At 42.5% G+C, this 22,044-nt stretch overlaps 2 protein-coding genes across 3 annotated transcripts in view; one reads left to right on the forward strand and one right to left on the reverse strand.

The window, feature by feature from the left end:
• The first annotated feature begins 7,439 nt into the window (after positions 1–7,439).
• On the forward strand, positions 7,440–16,708 carry MRPL16 (mitochondrial ribosomal protein L16). Its single transcript, XM_003419378.4, has 4 exons — positions 7,440–7,625; positions 7,987–8,052; positions 11,001–11,149; positions 12,005–16,708. Exons 1-4 carry the CDS (start codon positions 7,571–7,573, stop codon positions 12,488–12,490), a joined length of 756 nt encoding a protein of 251 aa, XP_003419426.1. The 5' UTR covers positions 7,440–7,570; the 3' UTR covers positions 12,491–16,708.
• Positions 16,709–16,784: 76 nt separating this feature from the next.
• STX3 (syntaxin 3) overlaps positions 16,785–22,044 on the reverse strand; it is a 49,403-nt gene continuing 44,143 nt past the window's right edge. Inside the window, exons 10-11 of one of the 2 annotated variants that reach the window (XM_064288017.1) lie at positions 20,500–20,615; positions 16,785–17,641 (exon numbers count right to left, since the gene is read on the reverse strand). In XM_064288017.1, the coding sequence (XP_064144087.1) occupies positions 20,517–20,615 (99 nt within the window). In that variant the 3' untranslated portion in view covers positions 16,785–17,641; positions 20,500–20,516. Of the gene's footprint in view, positions 18,062–20,499; positions 20,616–22,044 lie in introns of both variants that reach the window. The other variant, XM_064288016.1, reaches the window with a different exon arrangement.

A 22,044-nucleotide genomic window follows, 5' to 3' on the forward strand; every position in this document is an offset into this window, starting at 1 on the left:
AGCAGAGAGGAAAGGGACCTCATACCATGTACAATGAAGAGCCAGGAGAGGACACAGGGTCCCTTGCTGAGAAGCTTCTAGACCAGGGGAAGACTAATGACAAGTACCTTCCCCCAGAGCTGACAGAGAGACAAAGCCTTCCCCAGGAGCTGGCACCCTGAATTTGGGCTTTTAGCCACCTAGACTGTGAGTGTGAGAGAATAAATTTCAGTTTGTTAAAGCCATCCCCTTGTGATATTTCTGTTACAGCAGCACTAGATAACTAAGATAGTGCTTTTGTGACCTCTACTGGTCATGGCTGGTAAAGCCCAAACTTTCTTTAGCAGAGTGGTCAATTATACAAAACTTATTTATTTTTCCTTAGAAGCAAGGAGAGTGAGACTTTGTCTCACATATTATCAGGAGGGGCCAGTCCCTGGAGAAGGACATCATGCTTGGTAAAGTAGAGGGTCAGTGAAAAAATGGAAGATCCTCAACGAGATGGATTGACACACTGGCTACAACAATGGGCTCAAGCATAACAACTATCAGAGAATGGTGTAGGACCAGGCAGTGTTTCATTCTGCTGTACATAGGGTCGCTGTAAGTCAGAAGCTACTCGATGGCACCTAACAACAACAATATTTTTGTAAAGATGCAGGGTAAAGGGGAGGGAAGACTGCTAGCAAATCCTTTTGCCCATTTGAAAATTGTATGCAACTGTACTTGCCTTTAACTGGATACATTAATAACCTATAGCAAGTACCTGACTGAAGATAACACACTGGTAAAGAAGTGGAACTAAACAGATGACACCGCTAGTCCCTTTCCTACAAACTCTGAGACAGCAAAAGCCATGAGTCTCATTCAGAAGTACAAACGACTCTGAGATTAAAATGAGGAAAGAAAAAAAAGAAAGAAACCAGAAACCTGGCCAAGAAAGTAAAAATAGGAACAGAATATGAAACTTAACAAAACAGTTCTAAATTTTATCTTGAAGAACAAACATGCAAAAACATAGCCAGAAGGTTTTTTGAAAAGAGCACAAAAAGGAAGAACCTGACCAAACAAATATAAAAATGAGTAATAACGTGACAATAATTAAAAGTATGTAGCACTGGTCTCAGATCAGAGGGAACACCGGAACATAATAAAAACTCAAATATTGTTGTTGTTAGGTGCCATTGAGTGGATTGCTACTCATAACAGCCCTATGCACAACAGAACAAAGAACTGCCCCAGTCCTGCGCCATCCTCACAATCGTTGTTATGCTTGTGCCCAACGTTGCAGCCACTGACCAAAAAATTATGTGAGAATATGGTACATGATGATGTCACACATTAAATAAGAATTTTCAATTCGGAAAAAAAAAATTATGCTAGATCCCTACTTGTGGCCCTTATAAGTACATTTACCAGAGTCCAAAACTCTTAAGAAAACTACTGGCAGATTTTACTACATATAAAATTTAAATGGTCATACCTCAAAAAAAAGACATATTACAAACTGAAAAAAAGCAAATATTTGAAACATATATAACCAAAGAGAAGTTAATATACTGAATATATAACAAGCAGAGGAGCCCTGCTGGTGCAGTGGTTAAATGCTCAGCTGCTAACCAAAAGGTCGGTGGTTTGAACCCACTCAATGGCTCCACAGGAGAAAAGCCTAGCAATCTGCCCCCATAGAGGTTATAGGAAACCCTGTGAGGCAGTTCTACTCTGTCCTACAGGGTCGTTATGAGTTGAAATCAACTCAATGGCACGCGACATCAACACAACAAGCAGTTTTGAATCAATGAGAAAAAAAACAAACAGTATAACTGAAAAAGTACACAAACAACCAAATCACAAGCACACAGACAAAAAATATATGGAAGTAAAGATATGAGGGAAGTTCAACATCACTCGTCATAAAAGAAATGAAAATTAACCTATAACCATTGTGAATTTTTTTTTTTAAGTTACATTAACTAGGATTCGGAGGATGCTATCGGAAATCACCTTTAGTTTACCCATGCTACTGTTTATCCAAACCAACTCTCTAAGGCTGGCTTTTTCAGTTTTCTCATCACTCTCAGATTTAAAAAAAAATAAAAGTTGTATGGTCACTTCTAGTCATTGAAAACATTCTCGTTTCAATAAAATGTCCATGTTATGGATTGAATTGTGTCCCCCAAAAATATGTGTTGTAAATCCTAATTCCTACACCTTTGAGGACCAAGGTGCACCTGACACAAGCCATAGTATTTTCAATTGCCTCATATGCATGGGAAAACCGGACAACGAATAAGGAAGACAAGAAGAATTGATGCCTTGGAATTATGGTGTTGGCAAAGAATACTGAATATACCATGGACTGTCAGAAGAACAAATCTGTCTTGGAAGAAGTATAGCCAGAATACTCCTTAGAAGCAAGGATGGCAAGACTTCGTTCGTCTCACGTACTTTGGACATGTTATCAGGAAGAACCAGTCCCTGGAAAAGGACGTTGTCATGGATTGAATTATGTCCCCCCAAAACTGTGTGTATCAATTTGGTTAGGCCATGATTCCCAGTATTCTGTGGTTATCCTCCATTTTGTGATTATAATTTTACGTTAAAGAGGATTAGGGTGGGATGTAACACTTTTGCTCAGGTCATCTCCCTGATCCAATGTAAAGGGAGTTTCCCTGGGGTGTGGCCTGCACCACCTTTTATCTCTTAAGATAAAAGGAAAGAGAAGCAAGCAGAGAGTCGGGAACCTCATACCATCAAGAAAGCACTGCCAGGAACAGAGCATGTCCTTTGGACCTGAGGTTCCTGTGCGGAGATGCTCCCAGACTAGGGGGAGACTGATGCATCACAAGGACCTTCCTCCAGAGCCGACAAAGATGGAAAGTCTTCCCCTGGAGCTGGTGCCCTGAATTCAGACTTGCAGCTTACTAGACTGTGAGAGAATAAAATTCTCTTTGTTGAAGCCATCCACTTGTGGTATTTCTGTTATAACAGCACTAGATGACTAAGACAGACAGCATGCTTGGTAAAGGAGAAGGTCATCAGCAAGATGGATTGACACAGTGGTTTCAACAATGGGCTCAAACATAGCAATGATTGTGAGGATGGCACAGGACCAGTCAGTGTTTAGTTCTGCTGTACACAGGGTCGTTATGAGTTGGAACTGACTGGATGGCACCTAACAACAACAGTATACCTGTGGTTGTAATTCCATTTGGGAATGAGTTTTCTTTGTTATGTTAAAGAACCCATATCAGCGTAGGGTGTGTTTTACACCAATCACCTTTGAGATATAAAAGGAGTAGATTAGGACAGAGGAACAAGCAGAAACAGGAGACAATAAACACCATGCCACATGAAGATCACCAAGGAGCCAAGGAATAAGGACCCTCCCCCCCAGGGCTGACAGAGAGAAAAAGGCTTCCCCTAGAGCTAGCGCCTTGAATTTGGACTTTCAGGCTTCTAAACTGTGAGAAAATAAACTTGTTTGTTAAAGCCACCAACTTATAGTATTTCTGTTATAGCAGCACTAGGTAACTGAGAGAGTCCAGTACTAGGTAATAGTCAAAACTCTGCATTCCATTTAAAGGGAAAGCTGCTTCCCTCCCCAGCTCAGTCCCACTTCAGGTAGACGGATGCTAACAAAACAGTAGGGAGGGGATTGTCTCTATTTCCTCACTTTTCACTTTTACCAGATGAGTAAGATCTTTCCTGCCCCTGAACTTTCACCTCCATTTCTGACCCCTTGGGAATGACTGACTTGCACCCAACAATACAAGTATTCCTCAACCCAGGTATAGTTTCACTCATGCATGCTTTGTGAATTCTTCAGAGAGCCCCCATCCTGCCCCACCCCCCCAAACACACACACTCCACCCTAACTGCTGGCAATCTCTCATCCCAGTTCCCTTGGTACAGACGAATTCAGCTTTTTTTTTTTTGAAGGGTTGGCTGGTTACACACTGGTCTTCCCTCAGACTCTGAGCATCCATCATTACACCTCCTCAAAGGGGTTCTCTTGGATGAATATAAAAGACATTCCATGGTGATTTATGACACTATCATCAGGATCTGACAAGGAAGAACCCAACCTGTTCATTAAAACAGATAGCCAGTGCACACACATGCACATGCACACACCCATACATACATACAATCATGAATCGCTTAACGTCCACATGTTCTGTGAAACAGGATGGGATGCAACTAGGACATAGTGAGAACATGCCCAAATTGCCAGCAATAGCATTCACTGATTTTCCACCTTCATGTTCTTTAATAACCTTTTGTTTCACTTCCAAATCGGTACTTCTCCCTTGTCTCTTGCTGCTGTAAATTTCTCAATGGAAATTTCAAACCTCCCCTCAAATGTTCCATTTTCAACTCTCTTCCACTTTTCAGAAACCATGAAACCAACAATTGCATAAATTTCCTCTAGTTACAATGAAAGAGATGCAATTCCTCCCGCCTTAAACCAGTTTCTTCACCTACGCTCTAAACCCCAACTTCTCTCATCTTCTCAGTGGTAATTTACACTATAAAGGAGAGACCAGAAAATAGCAGATGCCAAGCAATGCATGGAACACTATGTCAGTAAATGTAACAGATATATTTTTTCATATTGCTTTACCTTTCAGCAGCATTTGAAAATGCGTATCCAAAAAAAAAAATATGAATCTCCACCTATCATTCTGGCTTCTCAGACTTTTACATATTTGACTACTTCTGTTTACTCTGTTATGGGACCATGGACCTATGTGTGGTCTGATGTTGCCCGAATGGGCCATACTCGACACATGACTCTATATTGAGGTTAAACGTGTGGATGCTAACCGAAGTCAACGGTTTGAACACACCAGCAGCTCCACTGGGGAAAAGGCCCAGCAATCTGCTCCTGTAAAGATTCCCTCACTCACCCATTGCTTTGTAAATCTTCACAGAAGCAGACTGTCACATGTTTCTCCCTCAGAGCGGCCAGTAGGTTCAAACTGCTGACCTTTCAGTTAGCAGCCAAGTGTTTAACCGCTGTGGCACCAGGGCTCCTTCCCATAAAGATTACAGCCTAGGAAACCCCATGGGACAGTTCTACTCTGTCATATAGAGTGGCCATGAGTCAGAATTGACTCGACAGCACCTAATGACAATACACACACACACACACACACATTACTTCAATGCCCAGTTCATATCCATTTATATTACCTTATTTCCACTTATACCTTCCTCAGCCCCCTTAAAGGGGTATGCCACTGAATATCCCATTCTTCCTGGCTTTCTTCCACTAAATTTAATGTCATTAACTTACTGGATACACTATGAGATGAGCAAGGTTTTACACGTTTTTGTTGTTGTTAACTGGCATTCCTACTCATGGTGACCCATGTGTGCAGAGTAAACAGACCGCCAGGCCCCCAGATCTTCCAAGGAACCTCTGGGTGGGTTTGAACTGCCAACCCTAGAGCTAGCAGTTGGGCGCTTAACCATTTGTGCCTCCCAGGGACTCCTTAAGGTTTTACATAGATGCCTTTAGGTCAACAAACAGACCTAGGAAAAGGCCACAGGTTTCTGTTATCTCTTGATTGTTAAATAAAGATGAAAATTGAGGTGGCTAGATAATGTCGATACAGATGGAAAAAATGATAAGTTGTAGTGGACATAGGTCTTTGGATATCTGCCTTTGATAATGCAGAAATGATGCTTTGTACCTATATTCTACTTTTTCCATTTTCAAAGTACTCACAGAGCACTGATTCTCAAACTTTATATATTAGGCATTAGGCTCACCTATGGCGCTGTTACAACAACTGAAATTCCTGAACCCCACCACCAGAGATTTTGACCCATTAGGTAGGGGTTAACTGAGATACTTAACATTTTTAACAAGGGACTCAGGAGAGTCTGAAGCAGGTGGTCTGAAGATCAGCTTCTGGGAAAGTTGAGCAAAGCCCCTCAGAGCAAAAGTAAGGATATTAAAGTTTCTATGCCTACTTTAAGGAGCCTGGGTGGTACAGTGGTTAAGCACTCAGCTGCTAACTGAAAGGTCAGCAGTCTGAACCCACTAGCTACTCCCAGGGATAAAGATGTGGCAGTCTACTTCTGTAAAGATTTACAGCCTTGGAAACCCTATAGGGCAGTTCTGCTCTGCCTATAGGGTCGCTATGAGCGAGTCGGACCACAATAGGTTCCTTACTTTGCATCATACTACCGTGGAGCAAATCATTTAATCTCTGAGCCTCAGCTTCCTACAAATAACTACCACTGAAATAGCAGATGAGAAGTGTAAATAAACAGCTGTGAGAAACTGATGGAGGGGAAAAATTATTTTCAATATGGGATTGGTCAGGGAAGCCTTTATAGGTCCTGCCTTCCATTTTTCATAGCCCTTTAGTTACCCTTCTCTTCTGATATTTCACTAGCAGCTCTTTGGATTCTCATTATAGTGTCCCTACATAAACGTAAGTTCCTAAAGAATACAGTCACTGTTTTGTTTATCATTGTATTCTCCATCGTCCCTAATACAACTCATTGCAAAGGACAATAGACACTATCATAGTTACTGTTAAGTGTAGAACTGTGAGTTCACTTTTCAGTTCTTTCAAAATAAACGGTGAGGTGAAAGTTCGAAGGCACCGAAAGACTTTGAGATGAATCAAAGACTCATTCTATTGCCCCTGTATCCTTCGCTGAAAGCAATTTCGCACAATGTTCAGCTTGAGATTTTTAAACGCCTGAGGACATTTATATCTCCTACCTTTGGAGGACTCAAAACTCAAAAGGGGGGAGTTTTGACCGTTTTTTGAAACCACTCCTAGAACAGAAATCCTGGTGGTGTAATCGTTAAGAGCTAGGCTGCTAACCAAAAGGTCAGCAGTTCGAGTCCACCAGGTGCTCCTTGGAAACTCTTTAGGGCAGTTCTATTCTGTTCTACAGGGTCGCTATGAGTCGCAATCGACTCGACGGCGACGGGTTTGGAGTCTCTGGAGTCACAGGCTTGTGTTCAACTTCTGACTGTGCTTTTTTCCTGCTGTGTGACCCTGAGAAAGTTAAATCCTAGGAGTTCCGGGATCATCTTCTGCAAAATGGGTATAATGGCTTACTTATCTCACGGATTTGTTGGAAGGAATAAATGCAACGAGGAGGTACTCAATATCTGGCCCACTGCATGCGCCCCGTTAAATATTAAGCCGAGGACGAATCAGTGGCTCTTCCATGACTTTGAGGGTAAGGCAGTGACACTAGGGAACTAACTTACTAAGCGAAACCTAGTTTTTTTCAGCGTGGTCATCCGCCGAGACACCTTCCTACCGTGCTGCCCTCGTCTAGGGACAGACCCGGGATTGGCTGGAAAACCTCAGATGGCTGGGCACATCCGGTGGTTGACCTGCAGACACAAGCACCGGAACCCAACTTCTGTGGCTCCGGTTTCCTCCGCTTCCGTCGGCGTCCTCTGCAGCTGAGCGCGCGCGGATGCAACTTCCGGCCGGACTGAGAGTCGCCGGGAGCAGGTACCTGCGTGAGAGTCCAGTCCCTCATTCCTTTGGCCCAGGTGGAGGTACCTGCGTCGTCACCGTGGGGTGTCCGAACGCACGTGACCATGTGGCTGCAGCTGGCACGCGCGGCTGCCCCGCTCCTGCGAGTGCCACTGTCAGGTGAGAGCCCTCGTTTGGTCCCTAAAGAAAAATACACCCCTTTTCCTCTGCACCCCCCAATGCTGTGCCTCCCATACCCACAGAAGGCTCTGTGTATGGTTGCTCAAGCCTTGTTTAGGGGGCTTCGCCTTCCAGACGCCGCCCCCATACAGGGATTCGTACTAAGGGATCACAGCCGCGTATGGGGTCGACGTCCGGAGACCCGACTGGTCTCTTTTCGGGGCCTCAGCCTGTGAGCCCATTTAGTGAGACCTGTGTCCCACCTTTCAGGACACCTCCGTCAGGATTTACTACCTTTGTCACAGACTGTACTAGGCCCCGGCCTTGATTCCTTCCCGTTTAACTTGATTTGTCTTTGTAGGTTTTTGGGCGGCTGCGCCCGCCAGTGCCGGCCTAAAGAGGCTGCTCCCGGTGCCAACTTTTGAAGGTGAGAGCTTATCGGTCATTTTCATATTAAGTCTTTTCTCTGATGGAACCCAGCACAGAGTAGGTGAAGACATGTTGTTGTTAGGTGCTGTCGAGTCGGTTCCGACTCATAGCGACCCTGTGTACAACAGAACGAAACACTGCCAGGTCCTGCGCCATCCTCACAATCCTTATTATGCTTGAGTCTATTATTGCAGCCACTGTGTCAGTCCATCTTGTTGAGGGTCTTCCCGTTTCGTTGGCACTCTACGCTACCAAGCATGATGTCCTTCTCCAGTGACTGATCCTTTCTGATAACATGTCCAAAGTATGTGAGAAGTAATCTCACTGCCCTTGCTTCTAAGAACATTCTGGTTGCACTTCTCCCAAGACAAATTTGTTCGTTCTTTTGGCAGTGCATGATACATTGAGCATTCTTTGCCAGCACCACAATTCAAAGGCATCAGTTCTTCGTTCTTCATCATTCATTGTTCAGCTTTTGCATGCATATGAGGCAATTGAAACCACCATGGTTTGGGTCAGGTTCACCTTAGTCTTCAAGGTGACATCTTTGCTTTTTTAACACTTTAAAGAGGTCTTTGCAGTTTTGCCCAATGCAGTGGGTCTTTTGATTTCTTGACTGCTGCTTCCATGGGTGTTGATTGTGGATCCAAGTAAAATGAAATCCTTGGCAACATCAACCTTTTCTCCACTTATCATAATGTTGCTTATTGGTCTGGTTGTGAGGATTTTTTTTATGTTGAGCCGTGGTCTTTGCTCTTCATCAGTAAGTGCTTCACGTCCTCTTCACTTTCAACAATCAAGGTTGTGAAGGTGAAGACATAGGAGCGCTCTTGTGCTTCCTATCCCCATTCACTAATTCAATAAATGTTTATTGAGGGCATACTACATGCCAACCAGGGTTCTAAGCACTAGAGATAAAGAAAAAAAAGGCGGGGGGATGGAATCCCTGTTCTTATGGAGGAAATATCTAGTGGAGTATTTCCCTTAGGGCCTACCACTGGTCAACCCTCAGCCAGGGCCAACTGGCCTCAAATTTGGATTTTTGATGTTCTCCAAATGAGGTGACAAATATGCAGTCATTTAAAAATACCTGAAAAGCATTAATTTGTTAACCGTTTAAGGTATGCCATAATTCTGTAAATCTTTTTTTTTTTTTTTAATTCTGTTAATCTCAAAAAAAATTAAAAAGGCCTGGACCTCTGAGGGCCTTATCTTCTACACATAATTTTCAAAATATGCCATGCCCTAGAAGTACAGGCATGTGTCCCTTAACATCCACAGTGCATTCTGTGAAATAGGACGTTACATGATTTGGAAGCTGTGTGAACAAGCTTCTTTCCTTAGCAGTGATTGTCCACATGCTGAGAAGGATTCGCTTTTATATCCGGTCCTCAGTCTATGTCATTAGCAATTTCTCCCTATCTGCTATAGGTCCCTGTCACATTTTCATTAGCTTTGTAGCTCTCACTGAAGCTGATCCTGTAACAGCCTGGAGAATTTTTTTGTTTGTTTTTGAGGATCATGCTCGTCGAGTGTGATATGCCTAAACCGTGAGCAATAGCATTCACTGATTTTCCATCTTCAAGGTATTTAATAACCTTTTATTTCACTTCTGAATCAATACTTCTCCTCTGCCTTTTGCTGCAGCTATTAGTAGCACTGGTTTTGCTGCGTTTGGGAGCCACAATGCATTTCACACTAATATTTTCAGATGAAAAACAGATAATGCTGCAACATTAAAGACAAGCAGACCATGGACGTATATGCAGTCAGATGTTGCCTAAACGGACGTTATCCAGTGCATGACCATACTGACTTCTTAGAGAAAGTATTACCGTACTAACTTACTCAGTCACTGCACATAAAAGTTGAGGAGGGGGAGTTTTTTCTCATTTTATTTTAAACATTCCTTCTCTTCTATATTTGAATCCATCATAGAGCCACGTTTGTTTTACCATAGAAATATTTTAAATGATTTATAACATTTTTTTTTTTCTAAATGGTCAAGTAAAGACCAGACTTTAAGAAGATACAGCATGTCTGGCCTGCAGATGTGCCTGTCCACCCTCACCTGGCACAGTGTTGCACATTGCAGGGTCCGTGCAGGTCTCAGCATGGGAAGTCTGGTTATATAAAGGGGAGAGCACTGATCAAAGGATTCCTGGGTTATAAATTTCCCAGCAAGAAAGTGGCAGTGCTGGAAAACTTAAATATTTTCACATACAATAGTTTTTTTTTTTTTTTCCTTCACTGTGTCCATTAACATCCATTAACTTTTTTAAAAAAGGTGTTTTACTCTCTGGGTTTCAATCTATAGTCTCTAGGCCTCCTATTCTCTTATAAAACGGAGATAAAAATACTGTCTAATGTTCTGTTTCTTGACCTGAGGGATAGTTATGTGGATGTGTTCATACATTCATCTTGTGATAATTCGCTGAGCTCTACATTTTTTATTTGGCCCTCATGTTAAAGTTTAAGTTCAAAACTTCAAAAAAAAAAAAAAAAAAACCTAAGGAAACACCAAGGCTATAAAATTGTTTTAAGGATTAGATTAAATGAGATGATGTATGTAAAGCATTTAGCTCAAGGTCTAGCACATAGTAAACATTCACCCAAAAAAAAAAAAAAAAAAAGCTAGTGTTATTCTCTTGACAGTGTCACATACACTATACTTTCCCAGAAAGCTCGGCATGGAGTAGACATTTAATAAATGCATTTTGTTTTGCTGTCTTTGAAGAAACATTATTTGCATTAACCATTGTCAGAGCTGAAAGATTCCAGTGTCAGTAAAAGCATCCACAAGATAAACTTAAGAGGCCTTTGGAATCATCGTTCAGTGGCAACCTCCTTTTAAGACTTTAACCCAGTTGTTATCTTCTTAGGAAGAAAATAGGTCTTTTGAGGTGTGTACTTTTATTTATTCTTGGTTGTCTGTGCTCCTTTTAGATGTTTCCATGCCTGAGAAGCCTAAGCTTAGATTTGTTGAAAGGATGCCACTTGTGCCGAAAGTGAAACGAGAACGTAAAAACCTGAGTGACATACGAGGACCTTCCACTGAAGCCACTGAGTTCACAGAAGGCAACTTTGCAATCCTGGTGAGTTCAGCAACAAGCAGCTACAAAATGGAAGCCAGAGATTAACAAAATGTCAACTCCTTGAGTTAATTCTAGTTTTTTCTCCATAGTTTTTGTTAGAGCTGCCACCAGTTGCTCTTTAAACTGATGTGCACAGAGGCTGCTGGGTACCCAGTAAACATTTGTGTATATATCTTTTCTTTATGTAGAATGAAAATAATGTAAAAGCAGAAGGAGCTTCCTAATTTGCCCATAATCAGACCATCAGATCTTTTCAGACCACTGGTAAATATAAAAATAGCCATGACTTAGGATATGGAGTAGCTGTTTCCTTACTTACTGCGTAGCTTCCTTGAAGACTTCATACCCGTAGCTAAACAAATGGATGTGGACTAGGGTTTATTCTCCACCAGGCAGACAGCGGTGTTTTAAAATCCTCTTCCGACAGCCTGCAGGACCAGCCCCTACCCACCTCTCAGAACCTCAGGCCTACCCTTCTCATCCCTCCCTCTGTTCCAGCCACACTGGCTTTTATTCAAACTCACCAAGCCCTTTGCCCTATAAGGGCCTTCACATACACTGTTCCTCTGCAGGAACATGTTTTTTCACTTGGCTGGTCCTCATCATTCTGGCCTCAGCTTTAAATATCACCTCCTCAAAGAGGCTTTCCCTGGTCATCCAGTGAAGTGGGTCCACCCTTGTTCTCTATGACTGTATCCTCACTCTTCCTCCATGGTATTTATTAAAAATATTAGAACTTAATATTTTCATTTTCATGTGTATCATTGAAGCCACAGTTACTACAAGAGGAGACATGAGGTTCCATAAAAGATATCTAAGTCTCCATGTGTTTCTGATTTTCTCATTTACTTTTAGGCACTGGGTGGTGGCTACCTCCATTGGGGACATTTTGAAATGATGCGCCTGACAATCAACCGCTCTATGGACACTAAGAACATGTTTGCCATCTGGCGAGTACCAGCTCCCTTTAAGGCCATCACCCGAAAGAGTGTGGGGCAGCGCATGGGAGGAGGCAAAGGTGCCATTGATCGCTACGTGACACCTGTAAAGGCTGGCCGTCTTATAGTAGAGGTGGGTGGGCGTTGTGAATTCAAAGAGGTACAGGGTTTCCTCAACCTGGTTGCCCAAAAGTTGCCCTTCGCAGCGAAGGCTGTGAGCCGCGAGACCCTAGAGAAGATGCGGAAAGATCAAGAGGAACGAGAACGTAACAACCAAAACCCCTGGACCTTTGAACGCATAGCTACTGCCAACATGCTGGGGATACGGAAAGTACTGAGCCCATATGACCTGACCCAGAAGGGGCGATACTGGGGCAAGTTCTACATGCCTGAGCGAGTGTAGTGAGTGTGAAAAATAACTGTATGTAGGCTACTGAGAGAGAAGGAATCGTCTGCATTTTTCTTCCCATCAGCTCACCCCACAAGGTTTGGGTGGCCCTTATATCTAAGGAGCAGCATATGAGTAGATGATTTCTGAAAAATGTATATTCTCTATTACATTTTTTTTAAGTACATATGTTTATAATAAAGTTTGAGCATCATGTCAGGAAGTAGCTTCTCATTGTTAGGTGCCGTCGAGTCAGTTTTCACTGGTCACTCGTAATCCTTTAAGTGATTAAGAAATAGGCCTGATTGACTGTTCGGAGCTCTGGCTCTCCCGAGTATAAGATGAACATCTTCAGGGCTAAAGCAAGTGTTTGCATCCCCACCTCTGATGCAAGTCAGATTTGAGGTCTGTACTACATTTTATGTGTACACCCTTCAGGAGCTAGTTTCTATGAGATTTTACTGGTTACAAACAAACTCAGTAATGTTTTTGGAATAGCAAAGAAAAAACGAGTTCTGGTTAATTGATTGAGCAGATATTTATTGATGCCCAGCTACCCATCTTAGTCTTGGAGGGAAGGATGTTGGGACAATATGGCAAGGAGGATAGCACACCTTTGCCTTTTGACAAGAGGAACCAATAAAAACAAGTTGGAATTGTATGGTCTTTCCTAGGTCTGAAGTCCTTTTCCAATAGTATTTGACTCTATCTTTGTGTCTCTGCAGGATCTAGTAGTGTCATGTGCCACAAAGCACTCAAATAATTAATTGCTAGGAGAATGAGGACCCATGTGATTCAAATCCCACTGTTCAACTCCCCGTTGGCCCTTAACAAGATTAATCTGTGTTTTCAGAGCTGGCCAGTAGTAGTCTTCTATCCCCTATTCAAATTAAGGAAATACAACTTGATAGAAATACCAAACTGTTTGCTTTTTAATATCACTCTTTCACTTTCTTATAAGATCTCCAGCCAAAAGAAAAACAGAATTTACTTTCAAAGGTATGAATTTAAACAGTCCTCAAGAGTTGGACACTGATATGTAATGTATTTTAGTGAACCTCTGGTAATGTAACTAATCACTAAGTAAGTTATTTGTATTAGAATTCATATTCCAGGTAGCAGTTGTAAAGCTGAACACACCTGAACCTTGAATTGGATACAGTGTCTAGAACAGTTTCTTGTACACACTGGTAACCAACAGTTGCAGCTTGCACAACATGAATCAGGTAAGAAGTGACGTAAGCAAAGCCTCATTTCACCTTGTCACCTAACATCTTAATGTTTTTGTTGTTGTTGTTGTTATGGTTCATAATCTGATCTGCCTTATCGAATGTGGTACTGATGACTTTGAAATTTCAGTCGGCATAGATCTTTTGTTTTGGGTCTGTTTTGGTTACTGAACTCAAGGATCCTGGGGCCCATCTACCAGGATGAGAGGCTATGATAGTAGAATTCCACATGAGCACCCCTAGAAAAAGCACATTAAAGTATATGTTGTGATAACAGGGAGCCTGCTATAGCATTTTTGCATTAGTGGGTCAGCCCATTCCCAGTCAGCTTTACACAACCTCTGACACTAAAACCATCTTCCCAGTGATGCCTGAAAGGGCTTAAGAGTCAAATCCAAGGACTCTTTCATGGGCAAAATCAGAGTTTAATTATAGATAATTAAGTCAGCAAATATTTACTGAGCACCTGTAAGTGGCAGGCGCTGTGCTAAGCACTAGGGACACAGCAGAAAGCAAGACAGGTGTGGTGCTTATCCTTAGATAATCTTCACTTGAGGACTACTGTCAGACCCTGAAGGAGAAATTAGACAGGGTTGATGAGAGGTGAGCCCTAGAAGGTTAAGAGCAGAAGTAACAAATGCCTTGATCTTGTTGATCAACTTAGAGCAGTTAAAATAAGACCCTATTGAATTAGGTGTTCTATAATATCTGTCTCTTCAAAGCCATACCCTCAGGGCAGGCGCTAAGTCTCGTTTCCTGAACAGGTACTCATGCCTTCTCTACCCTACAGTCCCTTTAAACTGTCTGCCCCACCAGCTTTATATTACTGGGCTCCCTGTTCCATCGCCCCTGCCTCCTACCCAGTTCTGTATTTTCCTAAGTCTGTTCTCCTTTTGCATAAGTTTTAATAGTTCATCGATGCCTGGTGTCATAAGAGGTTTCATAATGGAAAGAGGAGTCACGGTTGAGGAGTCTGCAGTGGAGAGGTGATGGCACCACAGAGGTGGAAGGAGGATTAGAAATGCCAGTCGAGAATCCATCTGTGGGGGCTGAGGAAGATGACAGAAGAATCTATTATCGTAAAAATCATAGGTTACATAGCATGGTGTTTGAGGCCAGGTCACCAAGTCCTTATGCAGGGATAAGAAACTAATCATGAGGCTGTATTAACTAGTCCTAACCTTGTAAAGGACTGCAATTATTTGGGTTTAATGTGTGGCCCTTTTCCTAAGAGTTCAAGGTGCTTCTAATGCAAGAACTCTTTCTCCTTTGCCATTCCCAGATACCAAGCCCCAAATATTGCAGTAGGAAGTCGACATCCTTGGCCTGTACAAAACATTCTGCTAACAGACCTGGTAATGGGACAGACTGCCACCTACTGTCTACCTGCTACCAACTTATTCTTCACTCTTCATTTTTCCATGAAATATGCTTTCCTTAATTCTCTCCAACCTTTTATCTATCCCAGCACCTATTCCCACCAGATACCCTAGGACATAAGAGTCTCAGATAAGTGACAGCGGGCTTGACCCTCCCCGTTGATGGCTCACCTTTTTCAGGCAAATATGCCCCCAACAGTAGACGCTAAGATGATCACAAGGATAACACAGCAGATCATGATCATGATCTTCTTCTGCTCGTCCAGACAAGGGAAGAAAAAGCACGTGAGACACAACATCACTGTACAGAGATAGAGTTCCGAAAGGGGGGACAAAATGGGTCTGGACAAGGAGGACGATACGAAGAAAAAGGGAACAAAAGGAGGAAAGAGGACATGGATCTGGCTTATAAAACCCAGAGGGTTAACAGAAATGTTATTTCCAGATGAGAGATTGAGAAAGTTGATCAACAGGACCCTCAGAGGATGTTTAGTATGTCATCTGTCTTCCAGGTACCATCCCAACAGATCTCTCCCATTTCCCTCTAGAGCCAAAGACTCTTAGGGAATGAACTGAATTATTTTGAGAGGAGCACCTCAAATCTGAAACTCATATGATCGCATTGCATCCTCTGAGAGTTATAACCATTTTCAAAGATAAGACAACTTTCAACCCGTCTGGTCCAGCACATGGTTAAAGATTTGAATCCCCATCCAAAACCGCACATGGAGGCTCGCAGTCACCACATGTTTTGCAGGGAGATAGAGCCAGAGCTGTTTCGTGATCAATATAAAGTCATTTATTTTTAAATTAGAAATAAAATAATCAAGTTTACATTAAGAAAAATACAAACAACAAAACCCTTCACATGTTGTATTCCAAAACATAAGCCCTGGGCCTTGATCTCAGAGGAGAGCAAAGGCTTGTGATTAGAGCTGGTCGTTGTTGCTAGAGCCAATCCACTGTCTGACATCATAGCCGTGGGCAAGAAGGACATTCCCTCAGCTCTGTCTGAATGCTGGGTGATGACTGGGAATAAGTAGCTCTTGCAAAGGAGGCTAACAGGCAGTGCCTGGATTAGGGTGCTCACCCTGTCCTAGAAAGCATTAAAGTCAAAGCTGAAATATACCTAGTACTCAAAATCAGGGAAACTGCTAGGGACCAGCAGGGACTCTGAGGGGCTTACCACAGGTTCATCAGAGTCACTACCCTTGAAAATACCCCAGGCTGTTGCTTTCTCCACCGTATGAATTAGGGGAGACAAATAACCTTTCAAGCTCATTAGCCTGATAGTAAGAAGAACTACTTAGTAGTCCCTGCTCTCCCCCAGCTGACTCAGCCCTGGAGACAGGACATCCCATAAATCACTTGAATGACACCAAATTGCTATGGGATGTTCTCAGGCAAGGTGGGGAGAGGTGTCAAAACACATCACACCTGGTCTGCTAAGCAGAACTTAACGAGGATCAATTAAGTCCTCACCCCAAAGATTTATGATTCTCCTAGTACTCATTCAGGAAATGGGTTTCTTGAAGACATGGGAAAATCAATTTCTACTGCAGTTCCTTTGCAGGTAAGCAAACAGCCTTATTTTTAGCCTAGGTCAGGGTTATTTTTTTGAGGTCATAATATCCTCCACTTCTAGTTTCCTACATTCTGAGAGACACATGCATATATAAGGGCATACATCTCACACACACGATTATAAAAATACACCTGGAACACATGAAATGAGTGACTGAATACCTGCACCAGTCTGATGAAACATTCCCAGAGCCTGACACGCAAGCACCTTGCCCTTGGCCCTATTTTAAGTCCTTGGCTATTTCTGGCCTCAAGGCAATGCTTTCACAAAGCATCACTCTTAACAGTGAACAGCCTGTTTCCAAGATTCAAATATCCCACATCCTCAGCCTTTGCAGATGGTAACCTCAGATGACTGAATCATCCTGGTCCCTCCTTGAGTAAACATGAGAGAACACAACATAGACAGAGTTTGAAGTTGGCCCCCAAGCTGAACATACCAAGAACTTAATTTAAGGTTGAATTTCAAACAAGTCAGCTTCTCAGACCAACATGACATCTGTCAGTCCTTCATATTTTCAGGACACAGGGACAACAAACTGAGGATTGGTTGCCTTATCGTTGCCAAACTTGGAAGAATCCCTTTGTTAAGGATACCCTCCTAAAAATACATATGTATTGCAATTTCTGGGAAAGGAGCACTCCATGAGGTAGGAAATAACAGCACCTTGGAAGGATCTCCAAGGTACAAGGCCTAATTTGACACCAGAGGGTGGAAAGAGAAGCTGGGTTGGTCCACACAGTCCAGGAGAGAAGGTACTTCAGAGCTGGCGGGGCAGGAGATGGTTTTGAGAACTCAGGGTTGCATCAGGCAGATTAGATTCCTCCAGGGCTATATTGTTGACTGGATGAGGTCCAAGGATGGTAACAAGGAAACAAAGGAATGGGTCCCACTCGCTCTCAGGAAGGCCATTCAAACTCCAGTCCCATCTGAAGACAAGGGAGGCCACCCCGGGCTGGAGTAAAACCAGGTTCTAAGGCAGGGGAAGAAGGAGCTGATCAGTGTATGCAATGATGTGGGATAACAGCAGGAAGAGTCAGCCAAAAACCCAGCAGGGGGAGAGGAAAGATCAGAAATAACTGGGAAAAAAAGAACAAGAAAGTCAACACTAAACCGGAAACATCAATAGATATACCCAAGACAGGACCTGGAATTACATCACATTGAACAGGGAACAAAAAGCCCTATGTTAGATGTTATCAGGTCGATCCCAACTGATGGCAATCGCATGTGTTACAGAGTAGAACTGCTCCATAAGGTCTTCTTGGCTGTAATTTTAATGGAAGCAGATCTCCAGGCCTTTTCTTCCACAGTACCACTGGGTGGGTTCAAATCACCAATCTTTAGGTTTGCAGTCAAACATACACTGTGCCACCGAGGGACCCTAAAAGCCCTACAATGAGAGGAAAAAAATAGGCAAATGTCTTAGTCTTTTATCAGCCTTCACACAGGCTGTCATATGCCCTAGAAGGACCTGTCAGTGGGGAGGCACATCTTTACAGGGACAACAGAAGCACATCTCTTGAATGTAAGCTTCAGAAGCTTTCTGGTACCTGAAGCTTCTCCATGACTCCTTCCTTCCTCTTGGAAGGTAGAAGGGCACAGTGAAAAGCGGTCAGTTCGTACTAGCTGTATGTCCGAGAAGCCTGGACAAGGTTCTTAACCTTTTGGAGCTTCAAAGAGTTTCCTCATCTGTAAAATGGGGACAATAACATCTACCATAGAGCAGTAGCTGGCACACAACTGGGATTATAAATGTAGGTTGTCTTCTTTCCCTTCTCTTTAGAGGCCTCTCTCTCTCAGGTCACTTTTGCGGGGGGAGGGGGGAGGATAGCATCCAGTCCTAAGTAACAATCAGTCTTGACTTTATTAGGGAATCTAGAATAAACTATGGTAAACAACTCAGTAGATACTCCGCAACTTAGCAGCTTAAGATGGGAGTTAATAAACTAAAAAAATATTAATTTGTGTCATCTTAAAAAATTAGAAATATATATTATATATATATAAATTGGTCTCCTCATCTTAAAAAATCATTCATTTACAATCTACATTCTTTGAGTTAGGAATGGTTAGAGGCACCATGAGCTTGTAAGACATCTTTGATCCAAGGATATGGAAAAATAATAATTTTACCATTTTTTTAATTTTAATATTCTTGCCAGTGAGAGTCAGAACAAATCTTGACCTTTATAAGAAAAAAAAAAAAAAAAAAAGCAAGGACTAGACTCCAAATACTAGATTCCCAAGTCCTTTCCTGTAAAAACACAACGAATTAATTGCCTACGAGAGGTTGATCACCTCATTGCTGCTTCTCTCTCAGAAAGAAATGGGATGGTTAGTGCTGAAATAGCCTGACCTTCAGACCTTTTAGTCACAGGGAGGGAGGAGGAAGGAAGGAGAAGATGCACACTGAAGCAAAAATAAATTGCAGTGTCACTGTAAAAGTGTTAAATAACTGAGAGTATATCCACAATCTCAGCTGTTCTAGGATTAGATTTACAAAGAGATTTCAGTGATATGGAATGATGTTTATGATTTTGTAACTGGATACAAAATTATTAATAATACAGTCTGAACTATGTAAAACTGTCCTTGGGTGTGTGAACATGCTACAAGGTTACCAGTAATAATATTAACAGTTCATTCCTCTCATGTTTTTCTGCATACTACAAGCTTATTTTTAACAATACATACCAGGTTTTACTCAGAAAAAAAGTACTTTAAAATGCCACCAAAGTTTTAATAATCTCAGTAACTAGATCATTCTTGATATGTTACCGCTGTGCATGTGAAGGCCTGATTCAGTGGTTAGCTCTAGCTTTTATACCAAATTTTTAAAGAAATAGCCTAAATTTTAAAATCACTGTCCTGTAAGGGGAAACCCCGGTGACATAGTGGTTAAGTGCTACAGCTGCTAACCAAAGGGTCAGCAGTTTGAATCCTCCAGGCACTCCTTGGAAACTCTCTGGGGCAGTTTTATTCTGTCCTATAGGGTCGCTATGAGTTGGAATCGACTCGACGGCACTGGGTTTGGTTTTTTGGGGGGGTTTTATCCTCTAAGGTTTTCTAGACTTTGTGGACAATGATAAATGGCTATTTTGTTTTACAAAGAGAAGTTAAGATACATTTTGGCTTGGTAAAGTACTCTCCTGGGTCCACTATTAGCTGTGTGAACTTGGTCCTGTTACTTAACTCCCCTTTAAGCCTGAGTTTCTTCATTTGTAAAATGGGGATAATAACAGTACTTATTTCATAAGGGTGTTGTGAGAATTCCAGTGATATAATGTATATACAGTGTTTGGTACACCGTCTAGCACAACTTCAAAAATATTAGCCACTATTATCACTCAAGATCCAACCAGTCAGCCCCAAACAATCCCACAGAGCCAAATCTCAATTCAGAGCTTCAATTACATTGAAAAGGGCACACAAAGCAAAGACCAACATCCATGAAAGCCTAGAGAGAATCCAGAAGATAGACCCCAAGTCCAAGACACAGACTATACCCAGCTGAGGAGCCATGCTTCCTGGGTGAGAAGTCAGAAAGCTCAAGAAATATCAGGGGAGGTGGTACACACATCCTAAGACCAAGGGCAGGGACAGAAGCCACAGGATAGGAACAAACAGGAAACCTGACCCACTTGTACAGCCAGAACCTGAGAACAGGATTTTAAGGCAATGAAAGAATCCATAGGCTGCTGAAAGTTTTAGGAAGTTCAGTATGTCCAAGGGCAAACATAAGGAGAAAGAAGCGAAATATGAAATCCCAGGCTGATTTCCTTGAGAAAGAACCAATTCAGAGGCCCCAGGAACCACTGGTTTACTTACATTTCAGTGCAGCAGCCTCACGGGCCACCCTTACTATTCAGCCCAACGGAAAGTCCAATAATCAACGCTAGAATGCCCAGCAACACAACCACTATCACAATGATAATTATCAATTTCTGGAGAGAGGAATAAAAGAAACAAAAACATTATTACAAACAACCAAAAAATAGGTATATAAATAAAATACATACATATATATATACCCAAAAACTCAGCCCCTCTCTCTTCTCTAAAAAGCATCTTATGGATCCAAATAAGGAGCCTTCATCTCTACATAAAGATATCCTTATGAGGACAGTTTACATTTCCTAAATCCTTTCCTAGCAATGCCAGCAGGTGGGAGTAGGCGGTTTCTACCAGCTCTCAGCTCCCACCGAAGCCTTATACACGCGGACACTCACACTAAGAGGAACTAGCATTGCGTCTCTAAGCAGCAACCAGCTAAGATACAAAATGACCAATTTTTCCCTTTCAAGAGGGAGTCCAAAGACGTTTCTGATATAGTCCTAAATTCACAGGTCTGTCCACCACCTCCTCCCTAAAGTGCACTCTGACCTATCAGACCCATGTTGATTAGGGATCAGAACGCAGGGTTGTGGTCCTGTTCTGAACTAGCCTGGATTTACCATAGAAAATAACTTCCCAGCTCCCTAATCCCTGCATAAGCAACAGGTAAAGTTGGAAGCAAAACAAAGAACCAAAAGCAAAAATATCAGAGCCCAAGAGGAATAGTGAAAGGATAGTCCAAAAAGCAGAAGCAACCAGAGCTGAGGTCTCACAGTCAACAAGTGGAGAAGCTCAGGAGTCCTCAAACAGCAGGGGCACCGGAAAGGTAGGCAAGATGGTGTGGTGGCAAGAGCATGACTGGGAACTGAATTTGAATCCCAGCTCCTATACTTACTAGGTAGACTAACTACTTGACCTCTGACCCTCAATTGTTTAACTACTTAACCTCTGACCCTCAATTGTTTCCTCTATAAAGTAGAATAATAGGTGCTCCATAAGATATGAGATCATATTTACATAAGTACCCATAATAGAGAAAAAGAGGGAAGGCTAGGGCTAGTGGAAGACAATGAAGAGAAAGTTTCTGAAGAGCAGAAGAGTCAAGTATAACATCTGAAAGCTTCATGAACTATGTCCAGAAGAAGATTAGTAACAACACCTGGGAAATAAGTCCTACAGAACTGCCTTTCTGATGTGGGTTCTTGGGTTGAAAGCATGTGAGCCAGATCCATGCAAGGCACACCTGGGAAGGAAGGGTAGCTAGTCTCTGGAAAAGGCTCATGTCGAGGTTTGGATGAGGCCAGGGTAGAGAGCAAAGGCATGGGTTCCAGGGCATGGGAGGAGAGGTAAGTAAGGAACAGAGAGAGGATGGGGCAAGCAAGGCCAGCCAAGGTGAAGGCGCTCACCCTCCGGGCTTCACTCTGATACTTGACAGCCTTTTTGGTATCGGCCACAGCCCGCTCCACGAAGCCCACAGACTGGTCCATGTTGTTCTCGATACGGTCAATCATGGCTCCCTTTCCCCGGATGCAAGAAGTG

This window comes from Loxodonta africana, chromosome 7 (genome assembly GCF_030014295.1).
Source record: "Loxodonta africana isolate mLoxAfr1 chromosome 7, mLoxAfr1.hap2, whole genome shotgun sequence".
Classification (NCBI taxonomy): Eukaryota; Metazoa; Chordata; class Mammalia; order Proboscidea; family Elephantidae; genus Loxodonta; species Loxodonta africana.

Coding starts and splice junctions, on each gene's coding strand:
- MRPL16 (XM_003419378.4), top strand. CDS start 7,571: ATGTGGCTGCAGCTGGCACGCGCGGCTGCCCCGCTCCTGCGAGTGCCA. Junction 8,053..11,000: donor CCCGGTGCCAACTTTTGAAG/GTGAGAGCTTAT, acceptor TGCTCCTTTTAG/ATGTTTCCATGCCTGAGAAG. Junction 11,150..12,004: donor AAGGCAACTTTGCAATCCTG/GTGAGTTCAGCA, acceptor ATTTACTTTTAG/GCACTGGGTGGTGGCTACCT.